The following is a 15,332-nucleotide window of genomic DNA, read 5'->3' on the forward strand; positions in this document are numbered from 1 at the left end:
TTTGCGATTCCTAAACATTGTGCTTTACTCCAACTCGTTAATTTTGCGATTTCGTCTAAAGACTCAAAAAAATCGGTGACCTTAAGGCCCTCTGTGTCCCCCGCAAAGGAAGGTATCAACGGAATCATGCCCCCTAATCCGCCTAGCGCGGCTCCTCCTGCGGGCTCTGCTCGTGCACCTCCTGCTGTCTCTCCTCGCGCCCGACCTTCACCTCTTGTCTCCATCTTTCTTTTTTTTTTTCGAGTTATCTAGGGTCGTTTCTAAATTCTATCCCGCTCTGACACCACTGTGACTGTAAGGTCGGCACCTCTTTGGCGCCCTGTCAGGATGACACCACCGAGTCTCTAGGGGACTCGGAAATCGCGACGTTAAGTCTAAAGATTCGCGAGCGGTAGCGTGTGAGCGCTTGGATTCGGAGTAGAGGTGAGGAGAGAGACGAGGAAGTGACTCACTCGGACTCCATATGTTCTAACAACTAACAATTTTAATAATAAACAAAGAAAATACAGAGATATCGGGCATATTAGCGGACTTAATTATACTATTCCGTTCGAGAGAGAGAGTTTACAACCGAGTCGCGGGTTGATAAATACCTTTCTTTTTCCTAGGTCGCAGATCTGTAGTATGAGGACACTATGGACTCCTCTGAAATGGTCTTTCCACTAGTTCTTGTCCGTTAATTGGATCTCGGAGGTGTGGAAGCACGGAAGTGGGGTGAGATTCTTAAGGAGACACGGTGTTACTTCTGTCAAGGTGTTATTTCGGAATTTTGATGCACGGGTTTTATCCTGGGTTGCGGTTTTAATCCTGGGCACGGTTTGAATCCTGGATCACGGTTTTAATCCTCGGATGACGACTTCTGTAGAGGGACTTCGGATGACGACTTTTGTAGAGGGACTTCGGATGACGACTGACTTCGGGGTCGTTTTTCTTTTTCCCTTTTTCATTCCTCTTGGGTTTTTTCCATGAGGTCAGGTGATGGCCTTTAACGGTCGCCCGTCCAATATGTCTTTTCCATTCAAAGTTCCTGGTGACACATCCCTGACTAACTTGATCCGACTCAACAAGGAACAAACCCCGTGGGAAATAATTTTTATGGCTTTTAGCCTAACTCGATAAAACGTTCGAATTTAACCGATTAAAGTTTCCAATACTTAAAATTTAAAATAACACTTTATTGTGGGTCTGTTCGTCCCTCACAAAATCATTCACCATTCTCATTTCTCTTAAATTCCTAACAATTTTGAAAAGTTTAAATGATTGTTTACATATGATGATAAATAATTTGTGACTTTCCGAGTAAAATCCCAAATTGTTTCAGAAGTAACAATAAGAATTCTCAGCAAAGAAGAAGTGTTGCAGTTTTAATAGTAATTCTTTAGGTAATATATAATAAATATTAAAAATGTAATAAAAAATGTTGTCTATTTATTATATCACATTTATTACAATTTCTTGAAAAGTCATGGTGATAAAATAGTTATAAATAATATAAATTAGCCTTATGAAGCTAATTAGTGTAATTTTTTGTGCCCAGGATAATATATTGGAAAGTTAAATTCAGGTTTTGTGTATAGAAGTTTCAATAATTTATTTCATTATCTTCTAGATCCATTAGTTTTTTCAATAATGATTGTAGAAAATAAAACATTTTATAACAGATGTAATTTCAGTAAAAAATATAATTTGACTCAAATTAAGGAATTAAAATCTATTTACATATATAATAAAAAATAATTTTTAATTAGAGTGTAATAAAGTTTGTGGAAGAAATTAAATTAAATTTAAACATAAAAGTAACATCAGATAAAAATACTGTAATAAAATTACAATTCTGTTATATATTATTACAATAAGTTAATTGAATATTTTTAGGCTACTGCTAATTTTCTGGAAGAGCAAACTGAAAGTATTGATTTTGAAGAATCAATAATGGCAAAACGAAAAAGTATGGGATTACAAGAAACATTAGTTGAAACTGTTGCAACTGTTGAAGGTAAATAATAATAATAATAAACATTAATTCTAGATCTTGTTTATTTAGAATTGTAATAATCTGAAAGATTTAGTTTTGCATTCATTACTTAATTATCAATTTACTGTCCAGCTGTGCACAATCTGAAGTTTGTAGGTACAGGATTAAAGAAAGTTATGAACTGCAATTTGTAGTATATATAACCGCGAAGAAACTTATATAATTGATTGTCGTGGGCTTTGAGAAAATGCTTCCTAGATTTATCATCTTGCAGAGTACTGTTTTCCTGTTTATTTTTAGGGCTGAACACCACCATTCTTTTGAAATGGATTTTATTAATGTATAGCATTATCTGAAAAGGGGATCTTCTCCTGACTAATTTATGTGATTACAGACTATTTTGGAAAATCTGTGTATTGTGTTTTCTTGAACAATTTCCATTTTGAAGTATGATGTCACGTTATCCTCCAGACATCAAAAATTATAAATCATGGAAATTGTGACAATAATTTAGAAATCAGTTTGTGTAATAACTAATGTTTTTAACAGGATTTGAACTGTATTTAATAAAAGATAATGCTTTTCTATATTTAAAAAAATTTGTTAATTTAAAGGGAAATTTTAATATTAAAATAATTGAATTAATAGTTAATTTTAATTATATGTAAATTGTTATAATAGAAAAGAAGCAAGGAATGGATATGTTTTCTGAAGCAGACATGTTTTCAGAAAATTATGGGGTAAGTATTGAAATTTGTAGTTTATAGATATTTAAGTAGTATTACTTCATTCATTGGTTAGATACTTATATTAGATATAGATATTGATATTTATGGCAAAGTAGCAATATTTTCAAGCAGAACATTTTTTTATGGAATGATCTAAAGAAAGAAGTAAAATTAATTTATTAAAACAAGACATTTTATAGTATATGAAATAATTTTGCTTTCCTGTAGTATTTTACCATTTGTAATGTCATTTGTAATAACTGATTGACAGGGTACTAAATACAATAAAACTTTGCTAATTCTGAATTCACACTAACTTGGAATATTATTTTTCAGTTTGTATTTTTTTTTTTTAATAACAATCTTTAACTTTAATAAAATTGTTAGACAGATAAAATGAATTTGAGTATGAATTCATGCATGTTTTAGTCTGATTAATTTAACCCATAAAAACTTTAATAAAATGAAGCTTTTATTAATTTATATAATAAAATTTTGAAGAGATAATCTGTTATCTACACAACAAGTGTGAAATGTGAGTAAGTTGTTAGGTTTTATTCAGGGCTGCGGAGTCGGAGTCGTGGAGTTTTGATGTTTTAGTTGGAGTCAGATGGTAAGGAAAAGTTGGAGTCGGAGTTGAAGTTGGTAGATTTTTACGCAACTTCCACAGCCCTGGCAGGGCTGTTGAGTCGGAGTCGGATGATAAGGAAAAGTCGGAGTCAGAGTTGGAGTCGGTACATTTTTACGCGACTCCACAGCCCTGGTTTTATTGCTGTAATTTTTTATATGAAGTTTTAGTTAAAATAATTTTTCTTATATTTAAATAAATTTAGTTTATATAATAATTAAATTTGTAAGTAAGTCTATTATGTATATTGTGTAAGTTTTACTTATACTAATGCAATAAAATTTATTTTAGCAAAGTCCTGCAACCATGCAATTGTTAGCATCAAAAGCTCAAGACAATCCTAATCTCACTGATAATTGGGATGATGCCGAAGGCTATTACCGTAAGTGAAAAGTTATTGCAGAATAATTGAATTTTTGTAAAAATACTGTTTATGCATTTTAATTTTGATTTTTCGAAAACTTAAATAGGTGTTCGAATTGGTGAAGTACTAGATAATAGATACACTGTGTATGGTTACACCGGCCAAGGTGTATTTAGCAATGTGATAAGAGCTCGTGACATGGCACGTGGAAATAATGATGTTGCCGTGAAAATTATTAGAAATAACGAAGTTATGTAAGTTATAAATATTATTATTATTTTATTTTGATAAGAGAGAAAATTTGATTATATAAGAACAAAATAAAGTAGGGTTTCTCATTTCCCGGTCTTTTGCTCATCTCAGGATTTCGGAAAAAAAGTGAACTGTTTCCCCGGAAATCCCGGGATATAATTAATTATTTTTAAGATATAAAATAAATCTTAAAATCAAACGATATAATTATTTTTCATTTTTAAGTAACTTAATACATCCTGCAATCTCCAAAATAATAATAACGCTGTGTAAAATATGTATAAAAAATTACTTTTGAGTTACGTAGAAATTTTCACAAATAGAAAAAGTTTATTAAAGTTTGTTGGAAACTGCTTATGACAAAAATGCCTTTGAATTGAGTTGAAAATTTAAAGAAAAAAATGAACCTAGATCAAACTTCTAAGTTAGAAGGTAATTTTTGTTATTTAAATAAAACATATTATAAAAATTTAGAATAATATTTTGTATTAAGATTTTAAAAAGTAAAGATGTCAATACTCTGATCACTCAGTTTGATTCTTATTTTACTAAAGAAAAGTCCTGCTACCAAGAATGCCCTTTTTGATTCAATTGATGTGGGTGGAATTGTCTTTAATGCATTTAAGAGAAGATGGATGTTATGCTTTTTCACCTGTAGCCTGGAAGATTTCTAGTTTGTTTTTGAGATACATTATAGTATTTCTTTTGCTTTCTAGTATTCTTGATTTGTCTACCTCAGCTGCTTTAATAGTGGCATCAAGCTTACAGCCCAATAATTCAGCAGTTTGTTTGACTTTAATAATCAGGTTTATGAAGAAAAACTTCATACTTGCATACTTTTTGTATTCTTGCCCAATTTGCTCAACCTAGCATAATGCAGTTATTGAAGCTACTGGGCATGGTTAAAAATTAAGACAGCATAAGAACAATTTCCAGATATTACAGGTTTTGACAAATAAAGAATTTTCAGAGTTTTGTAACAAATAGGCTATATATTGATTATTGACAATCTATGACATGCCATAATAAGCAGAAATTTAAAAAACTAATAAGCAGGCTTAAAATTCATAAATAAAAATTATTCTGACAGTTTATGGTTTAATAATTATACTTCCAATTTGCAAAATTTCCTCAACCTTAATACAAAATAAGAAAAAAATAAATTTTTAAGAAATTTGCAGGATTTCCCAGGATGAGAATTTCCCAGGTTAAAAAACAGCCGGGATCCTGAGATCTCATTGGAGAAACCCTAAAATAAAGAAGAAATTTTGTCACTTGTTATTGCATGACTTATGATATTACATAAACAGAATTTAAAGTTCTGCTTAGGTTATGTACAGTACAACAAGAAGTAAAAAAATTAAACTCTAAATGAGGAACAAGTATAACATCATTAAGCATATTGTATTTAATTAAAAAATTGTGAAGTGTGGGCATAAAAATAATTTTACATCATAAAGGTATTCACTAGCAGAATGCAATTTGTCATCTTCAAGCTATTCATGAAAGATAAAATTAATTTATTACAATGCTGTATCCATGTACACACACACACACACACACACACACACACACACACACAATTTATATTTGGATAGTTAGACATACAGCAATATTGATTCCTTATAAAATACACTTGTAAATAACAAAGATAACTAATATGACTTATTTTTGCTATTTAAAATATTGATATTACAGTATATGTCTACAGTGGCCAAAAATACCGTTGTGATAGAGAATGTAGCTCTCATGTATTTTTTATCAATGATATATATATTATATATATATATATATATGGCTGCTATTGTATATACAGGGGAATGCAAAAGTTATGCATCAGTTATAAAACAAAAATACAGATGCTGAGTTTGTTATGTTTTATTTTATTATTTCACATTCCTAATATGTGATTTATGCATAGAATGAATTTGTTTTTTCAGTAATAAAAACTGTGTACGTACTTTTGCATCCATCCTGTAAGTTTTTGTTAATTACTACATTAAAACAGTTTTATTCTTTTAGGTTAAATAAATTAAAACAACAGCCAGAATGGCTGAACAGTTAAGGTGTCAGCCTACCACTCTGTGGACCCTGTGAATGAATCTGGATGGGTTAAAAAAATTCCAGGAATTTTTTGGGTGATTCATCCTTGGATATATTGGGCTCCATTTCACACTGTCTTGCTGCTCCATTGTGAGCCTGACCAAATCCATAATGGGCATAAGGTTAATAAAATGGTCTTCTTAATGCCCATTAGGCACAAGAGTAAAACAAGATATAAATAAAAAATTTTAATATAATTGATAGTAAGATAACAGAAAACGTAATTTAAAATAATTCATTACAAATTAATAATAGACATTTTCAAATGAATAGATGACACTTAAAATCAGCCATTTGCACATTGTGATATTAATAAGTATTTTTTACTCAAAATGAGTGAATGAATGAGTCAATGAATATGACTAATATAACTTTATGCATACTGTTTGTTATAATATGTCCTATATACTGCATAATATGCATTATTTTGTGGAAAGTGGACTTTATAGTCTGTAATAAGATCTAAAGTAACAATTACTATATAAAAATACTTTTTATCCTTTTACTTTGTGATAGGAGATTTATTTATTCTAACTTTATTATATTATGTTAATGAATAATTTTGAAAATTAATATATTTTTTTTACTTTTTAATTTTTTTAAAGGCATAAAACTGGACTTAAAGAACTAGAAATGCTTAGACGATTAAATGATGCAGATCCTGATGATAAATTTCATTGCTTACGATTATTCAGGCATTTTTTTCATAAACAACATTTATGCTTAGTGTTTGAACCATTAAGGTGTGTAAAGGATTTTTATGTAATCATTTAATTTTATTAAATACTTAAAAAATGATTTTAATAATCATTATGAATTTGCAGTATGAATCTTAGGGAAGTTTTGAAGAAATATGGAAAAGATGTTGGATTACATATCAAAGCTGTCCGATCTTATAGTCAGCAACTATTTTTAGCACTAAAACTTATGAAAAGATGCAATATTTTGCATGCAGATATTAAGCCAGATAATATTCTAGTAAGTGATTTAAAAAAAAAATACTTTTTGTTCCGTAGATATAAAACTTAATTTCTATATTATTCTAGGTTAATGAAAGTAAATTAGTACTGAAATTATGTGATTTTGGTTCTGCTTCACACGTAGCAGAAAATGATATAACACCTTATCTTGTCAGCCGTTTTTACAGAGCTCCCGAAATTAGTAAGTTATTTATTCACTTTAAAAAATGTGCTGTGATTAAGTATAATATTTAACAAACTGATTTTCTTTTGATTAGTTCTTGGATTAGGATATGATTTTGGAATTGATATGTGGAGCGTTGGATGTACGTTGTATGAATTATACACAGGAAAAATTATGTTTGCTGGAAAATCGAATAATCAAATGTTAAAATTTTTCATGGATTTAAAAGGAAAATTTCCAAACAAATTAATACGAAAAGGTGCTTTTAGAGAACAACATTTCGACAGTAATTGTAACTTCTTATCTCATGAAGTTGATAAAGTTACAGAAAGGGTAAGATACTTGAAATTTATCATATTTCTCTCTCAAAAATACTACAATAAAATCTACATTTTTTTGTAGGAGAAAGTTGTGGTTTTAACAAATATTAATGCCAGCAGAGATTTACAAGCTGAATTAATCGGTAGTCAGCGTTTACCGGATGACCAGTATCGGAAAGTTTGCCAGTTGAAAGATCTTCTGGAAAAAATACTAATGCTAGATACAGCAAAGAGAGTATCAATTAATCATGCTTTGACCCATCCATTTATACAAGAAAAAATATAAGTAAGTATGATTAAGTTTGAAATAATGTAATACCGAGGGAGCTAGATATAATCATTATCTCTTTCTTTTTAATAAAATAAAAATTTTGTTAAATTTATTTAATTAAAGGTTACCTTGTCAGTTTAATGTTTTTAATGTAATGAACTTCAGAACAAAAATGATTTTGATCATAATATAATATAAAAATTATCATTTAAGTGGCCAATTTGTTTTCATTTTTTAGGATATTTTAGAAATAGAATTAGAATTGTGATAGTAAAATAGCAATAATTTGAAAATAATGCTTTCTAAATGGTTTAATCAGTTGTTAATTATCTTCATTTAGATTTCGAAAATAATTGATTATAAATCTGATAAATAGAATTTAATTTAATGACATGAAAATGTTTTCTTGTTTTAATTTTTAAGTTTTATATATATAAGCAATTTTTGTTTTTGTTGAAATTTGGTTCAAAGAAAATTAGCCATTGGATATTTATATCACATTGATTGGACTTCTAATATACTGGATCAAGAAATATGTGGTTATAATTCAACTATATTTAACTTTAGCTGTCTACTGATAAATTTCGTAAATGCTATTACTTTGTCTTTACTCTAAATTCTGTGTTGTGCTGCTAATATGCTAAATTAATACAAAGAGAGATAGCCAATCCTTTAAAGTTAATGGAAACTGAGTTATGTTATTTCAGATGTTCGTATATAAGGTGACCAACTTTTTTACAATGAAAAGGACACTAATAAATTGAAGGAAAAAAAATATTGTAAATAAAAAACATTTTATTCATTACAACAGTAATACACTATAATAATGTCTACTGCATGCATAGGTGCCATGTCATGTTTTGATAAAAAGTAAACAAAGCCATTTGCGCATTCTCTCTCTCTCAAGGCCTCCTGTGCAAAGAGCATGTCTCTCATAATTGCATCTCGTTGCACTGTACAGAGCCTTGATGACTCATGTTAAATACAAACACATCATATCACATCACACACTACGGATTGGTTTCGCTTTGATCGAATATAGAGATTTACAGATTAATCTTCAAATATCAAAAGGGAGGACATATAGGAGGACACTTTTCGAGGGAGGACAGAACTTACAAAGGAGGACAATTGGTCATCTTACCATATAATACTTCAGATTTATTTAGTACTTTCTCGACTTTCCTCAGATTCTATAACTAACTGAGCTGCAATTTGAAATAAATTGTAGACCTATAAATTTCTACTGTCATTTGTCCATCCATCTTTCCTTAATCTCAAGAATAGAGTCAGGTAGAAGAAAGATGAGACCGGATATGGAAACCTGGAAACCTTAGGGGCTGGAGACCCTGATTAAGTACAGTTGACCCCCCTATAACACTGTAGATATGTTCCGCTTTTTATGAAATTCATGTTTTACGAGTCCTTTAATACATGAGCCAATCACAGCCCGGCATGTATGCAGTTTACGGACTACTGCTGTTTGAAAGGTTTTTCTTCCATAAAATTAATCGATTCTAGACTAATTTGACTCAACATTTCCAAAACATGTATAATTTTTTGGGAATAATCCATATAAACTATGCTATAAACAAAAAATTGTAGGATTACTTACCGAGTGTGCACTGTTCGACGATGCCATTGCTTAAGCTTGTTTTAGTTGCAGAGCAGCGCATCAAACAGCGGGCATGTGTTTCCCGATAACTCATTTTTCTGTGAAAAATTTGCTGAACTTTGGAGACATCATTAATTAATATAAATATAATTTTTATGGCCGTTAAATAATAATTGGTTTTTAGTAGGTCCGCTGCTTGTTTAATCTCAACAGTTTGTGCAATATCCGCTATTGGTCTAGATTTGACCAATCCTGTTGCGACACGAGTCGGCGATGACATTTTACCGTATTTTATGAGTTTCTTTTAGCATCCTTATAAGAATATGGTCACAATTTTTTCGTTGCTATATACGAATTTGCATTATATGAACCCATTTTATAGGGGTCTACTGTATATACAAACTTCTGATGCAAACTGGAAGTCATGTTATTTCAATTCAAAGCTTTTCCCCTGAAATGAGTTAATAGATTATTTGCACAACTGTATCGTTAAAGGAAAAGTATGATGTATAGGGGCAAGCTACTACTAATTTGAGGTAGCGAGCATATATGAAATAAATTAAGAATATTAAAAATTGCAGTCTGCTATTGTAACGATGTAACAATTATTTAATTGCTTGTTAAACAAAAGCAAAACATTGTAGACAAAAGTTAAAATTATATTCAAATGTTATATAAAACATATGTAGCATTGTTCTTTGCAAATCTGTTAAGCATAAAATATGTCAGTAGTATGAAAGTTTTGCAATTAAATATAATGGCATAAGTAGACATTAGCATGGAGGGAGCAATAATCAGTCCATCTGGTTTTAACAAGGCGGACTGATTATTGTTAACCTTGATAAAGAAACAAATTAAATAGTAAGATGTAGTAACTTTACATCAGGATACTTGGATTCTTAGAAACTGTATCACGGTTATTATATAAAAGTTATTATATATTGTTGACTAACAACATAACTAAAAATTAGAAACCTAATTTCGGACATATTAAAAGTATAAAAAAAATTATAAGTCCACTGTCTTTGATTGTCCCTAGTCATCAAAAATAGTTATAAATTGAACAGATAGCAAAAACCAGTGCAATGTGAACAGCTACTGCAAAAAGGTGCATTTATAATTCCTTTCAATCAAACAGGATTTGTAAATGAATAAATACTGAAATTCATGTATCCACTTGAAGTAAATATTAAGATAATTTAAAACATGGAAAATATATTTAAATTATTTTTAATTTAGTTTAATCAATTTATAACACTTCATATATACGTTTTTTATGCACAGATGTTTAATTGTTAAATATTATCATTATAGTTTGTGCAGCCAAAGAGTAGACACGAGTCAGCCTGAGCTGGAAGAGGGTGTATGTCAGATGAAAGGGATGAGAGATGTGGCTACCCCTTGAGAGTGACACATGAATCTGATCTCTTTCAGCTGTTCTGTTTTTTACATTTCTAAAACATTTTTATACTATATTTATCATAATTTTATTGTTTTATTTTGTTTTTTTTTTTACAGATTTCATTACTTACTCTCAATTCTAACATTACATCACATGTTAATCACAAATCTCCTTTTATCTGACTGAGATCCTTCCAATTCAGGCTGACTCATATCTACTCTTTTGCTGTGCGCAGACTATATTATGAAATTTCAGAATTTGTTTTATTTATAAATCAAAACTTTAATTGATATTATTTAGATTTTAAATATTAACTTTCAACATTTTAACAATTTTTGATAGGATCTAACAATAAAGATGAAAATGAATTAAACAAAAGTAAGTATTTTAAATGCTTTTTAATTCAATAAGACACCTATAATAATAATTATTATTATTATTCTATCATTTTCATTTCTTAATTTTTAAATGAACTTTTAATCATGATCTGTAATTAGAACTTGGTGTTATTGAAATGCATAATATCTGTAAGATAATTGTATAGTTTTTAATAGATAACAGATATAAGCAAGTATTAGATTTAAAATTTATTAATGTGCTTTTTGAAAATTACATAATTTGTATTTCAATGGCAAAAAGTGTTGATGAATTTTAAGCAGCTCTGTGTCTAAACTTTAGTGATCTGAGAACTTCCCTGTTACTGTATTCTTTGACAAAACAGTATAAATAAAACTATAAATAAACTAACATCTTAATTTTTAATTTTTTTATAGAATCTTGAAAAGTGTGTGTGTGTGTGTACTGTACTGTACATACATATATATAGTTGGAATAAGCATCTCTATTTAAAGGAATAAATATTGAAAAATGTCACACGTGGCCACTCAGAATTAGTTTTTCATATACACAATGCAAACTATCCTGCCAATTATATAAGTCTAACATCACACTTTGCAAATCAGAAGCTCTGCCATTACTCACTCCTCTCTCACTTTCAAGGATTCAATTGAGGATTCCAATTACTTCCAGTATATTTTGATTTAAAAAGCTTGTCATAATTTTCCATACATTTTGATAGTAGTTATATATTTATTAAATATTTTTTCTAATTTGTCAGTTCATCACAAAGTCCTTCCAGAAGGCACCTTTTCTTTGGCAGATTGTTCATGTCTTGCATTATCTTATTCCACTAATTTTTTCAGTACTGAATAGTTTTATTCTTTTATGCCATTTGCTGTTGAATTAAAAAAAAGTGATTAATTAACCAAAATTGAAATATTTTGTTTAAACACATCCTGTTACATTAATTGGTTTACCTTATTATTTTTACTGATTCTTAAAGTTTGGAAGCAATCTTCCATTTTCTTTTTTTATATGGATATTTTTCTGTCCCAAAAAATCCATATAAATGTAAAAACAGAAATAATGTAAAAAATCATGTTAAAACAGAATTAGGTGTACATAATTTATGTATGCATGCATCATTATGTTGTAATTTTCCTTACTCTTGAATCTCTCTGCCATCTTTTTATATTAATAGCTATATTTTTACTTTCCAGGCTCTGTTTTATATAACAGAGGGAAAGTGTGACAGTCAAAAAAAGACCCTCAAGAGTTTTACATTTTTGGACTCAGGACCTTGAAATGTTGAGTAATGCAAAAAAATTATGGGTTTTTTTTGGTATGCATTTTGTTTGTTGGTTTGTTTGTGTGTGTGTGTAGGGCACAGTTTTGTTTACCCTCTTTGAAGCTTACTAACTCCTGTGCTTTTGTCAAAAATTTCTGAAATTTTGCAGGGAGGTTTGTGTATTTGGGGGATTGATGCTATTAAATTTTGATGGTTAAAGTTCGATGGAGTTGGGAGATAAAGGGGATCATGTTTTGTATCTTGAGTAGGGTCAGACTTATTGAAGATTTTACTCATTATTAGCATTTACAATTTTTTATAAAATCCATCCCTAACCTTAAAATTAAGCTTTTACCATTTTATAATAATCAAAAATATAAAAAGTTTTTAATAAAATATAACAGATGGCACCACCAAACTTTTAAAAGTTGCCAGGAAAGTTAAGCAACTTGTTGCTGGATTTTAAATTAATATATAAATTTGATGATAATCTGGGCATAGTATGTAAACTTTAATTTTTTATTTCCAAAGTTTTTGCAGAATTAATACACACAAAGTATTTTGTAGTTATTGCAGTATTATTTCTTTCAAACTAGTTTTTTACGGTGCTTTTAACTTTGTGTTCTTAATAGATAAGAATAATCTTTTGCAGTTCTCTCTATGCTCATAAATAGTTTAATATATAAATAAGACATTTACATAATGTTTTTGTTGAAAAAACTTTTAATTAACTTTCATTTCATATATGTAATGTGCTGAATATATTTTTGAGTTTTGAAAGAATCAAGTAATTTGATCATGCTTCAAATTATTACATTTATTTTTGTTTTATAAGCGCAATGTAACATAATAACAATCACTTGGCACGATTCACTTCTTTATTTCAATTTTTGTTCATATGCATTTACACAGATGTTTCGGGCATCATTTGCCCCTCTTCAGTCAACTAAAAATATACATAAAATCATTTTTACATACAGAACAACCCGACACACAAATTCAAAAATACGGATTATACAAGTAGCAGCACATAACCTACCTTAAAAATACAAATGCCATCCTTAGATGTATATTACCACAAGTGGGAACCATACAATATACATTGGATTACTTAGTGTTTCAATTTAAGAAAAGGTTTTTTACTATAAAAGTACAGCTTAAAAAACAAATTGACAAATTCTGTACAGGACATACCTCAAATACTAGGCCAAAGACTTAACTTTAGTTGGTATACACAATACTTTGACTTTCACAACCAGGTTTTTTTGGATTTGAAGTTCCCTTAAACCTCCATAAAGTCTTATAAAAAATGAGTATAATTAATGTACCTAGTACATAAATATTATGCTATATATTTAACTTGTGTTTACATACACATTCTCGGAGGACCCTCAGAGATACAAAGGGAAAACCGGAATAGACGTGTAGCACAGTTCTTTCTTCTTTAATGTTAATATCAGTTCGTACATAATCCACAGAACTGAACTTCTCTTTGACTGATCGTTTTATTCTTATTTAATGTTAGTGATAGTTCCTACGTAATCGATGGAACTAAACTTCACCTTGACGAATCTTTTTGTTTGTCTTTCGGCATCTGGTGGCATTTTTCCTTATGGTGATTTGCATAATCATGCATTCTTTTAAAATGGCAATCCAAGACTGTCATGATTTTAACCATTTTTAAGGATATTTTTCCAAAAAAATTTTTTTCTTTCTAAAGCTGCTTTCCAGTGAATTCTCTCTAAAGAATTTTTTACAGTATTTTTAAACAGTTCTCATTGATTTTTAAACTTAAGTTTTTATTTATACAGTGTTTATTTTTTAAAATTCCTATACTTTCTTTGAATTTTCTATTATAAGTTTCTTTTTCTTTATGTAGGATTTTAACATTATTCTGATCAATATTGCAGTTATTTAGTGTACAGTGTTCAAGAAAAGCTGAATTAATTCTGTGATGTTTTAAATCTGCTACATGTTGTTTTAATCTAATTTTCATCTTTCTCTTTGTTNTATATGGCTGCTATTGTATATACAGGGGAATGCAAAAGTTATGCATCAGTTATAAAACAAAAATACAGATGCTGAGTTTGTTATGTTTTATTTTATTATTTCACATTCCTAATATGTGATTTATGCATAGAATGAATTTGTTTTTTCAGTAATAAAAACTGTGTACGTACTTTTGCATCCATCCTGTAAGTTTTTGTTAATTACTACATTAAAACAGTTTTATTCTTTTAGGTTAAATAAATTAAAACAACAGCCAGAATGGCTGAACAGTTAAGGTGTCAGCCTACCACTCTGTGGACCCTGTGAATGAATCTGGATGGGTTAAAAAAATTCCAGGAATTTTTTGGGTGATTCATCCTTGGATATATTGGGCTCCATTTCACACTGTCTTGCTGCTCCATTGTGAGCCTGACCAAATCCATAATGGGCATAAGGTTAATAAAATGGTCTTCTTAATGCCCATTAGGCACAAGAGTAAAACAAGATATAAATAAAAAATTTTAATATAATTGATAGTAAGATAACAGAAAACGTAATTTAAAATAATTCATTACAAATTAATAATAGACATTTTCAAATGAATAGATGACACTTAAAATCAGCCATTTGCACATTGTGATATTAATAAGTATTTTTTACTCAAAATGAGTGAATGAATGAGTCAATGAATATGACTAATATAACTTTATGCATACTGTTTGTTATAATATGTCCTATATACTGCATAATATGCATTATTTTGTGGAAAGTGGACTTTATAGTCTGTAATAAGATCTAAAGTAACAATTACTATATAAAAATACTTTTTATCCTTTTACTTTGTGATAGGAGATTTATTTATTCTAACTTTATTATATTATGTTAATGAATAATTTTGAAAATTAATATATTTTT

General features: G+C 29.1%; 1 protein-coding gene across 2 annotated transcripts in view; it reads left to right on the forward strand.

The window, feature by feature from the left end:
* Nucleotides 1-11,222, forward strand: part of LOC111619190 (serine/threonine-protein kinase PRP4 homolog) — a 62,711-nt gene extending 51,489 nt beyond the window's left edge. For both annotated transcript variants that reach the window (XM_023360881.1, XM_023360887.1), the window contains 10 exons: nt 1,876-1,996; nt 2,657-2,715; nt 3,623-3,713; nt 3,802-3,949; nt 6,656-6,793; nt 6,875-7,028; nt 7,097-7,211; nt 7,288-7,526; nt 7,596-7,799; nt 11,144-11,222. In XM_023360881.1, coding sequence (XP_023216649.1) covers nt 1,876-1,996; nt 2,657-2,715; nt 3,623-3,713; nt 3,802-3,949; nt 6,656-6,793; nt 6,875-7,028; nt 7,097-7,211; nt 7,288-7,526; nt 7,596-7,799 — 1,269 coding nt within the window. In that variant the 3' untranslated portion in view covers nt 11,144-11,222. The remainder of the gene's footprint in view (nt 1-1,875; nt 1,997-2,656; nt 2,716-3,622; nt 3,714-3,801; nt 3,950-6,655; nt 6,794-6,874; nt 7,029-7,096; nt 7,212-7,287; nt 7,527-7,595; nt 7,800-11,143) is intronic.
* The last annotated feature ends 4,110 nt before the right edge of the window (nt 11,223-15,332 follow it).

The sequence above is a fragment of the Centruroides sculpturatus genome, unplaced genomic scaffold (genome assembly GCF_000671375.1).
Source record: "Centruroides sculpturatus isolate CEXI.00-Female unplaced genomic scaffold, Cexi_2.0 scaffold38, whole genome shotgun sequence".
NCBI classification, from domain to species: Eukaryota; Metazoa; Arthropoda; class Arachnida; order Scorpiones; family Buthidae; genus Centruroides; species Centruroides sculpturatus.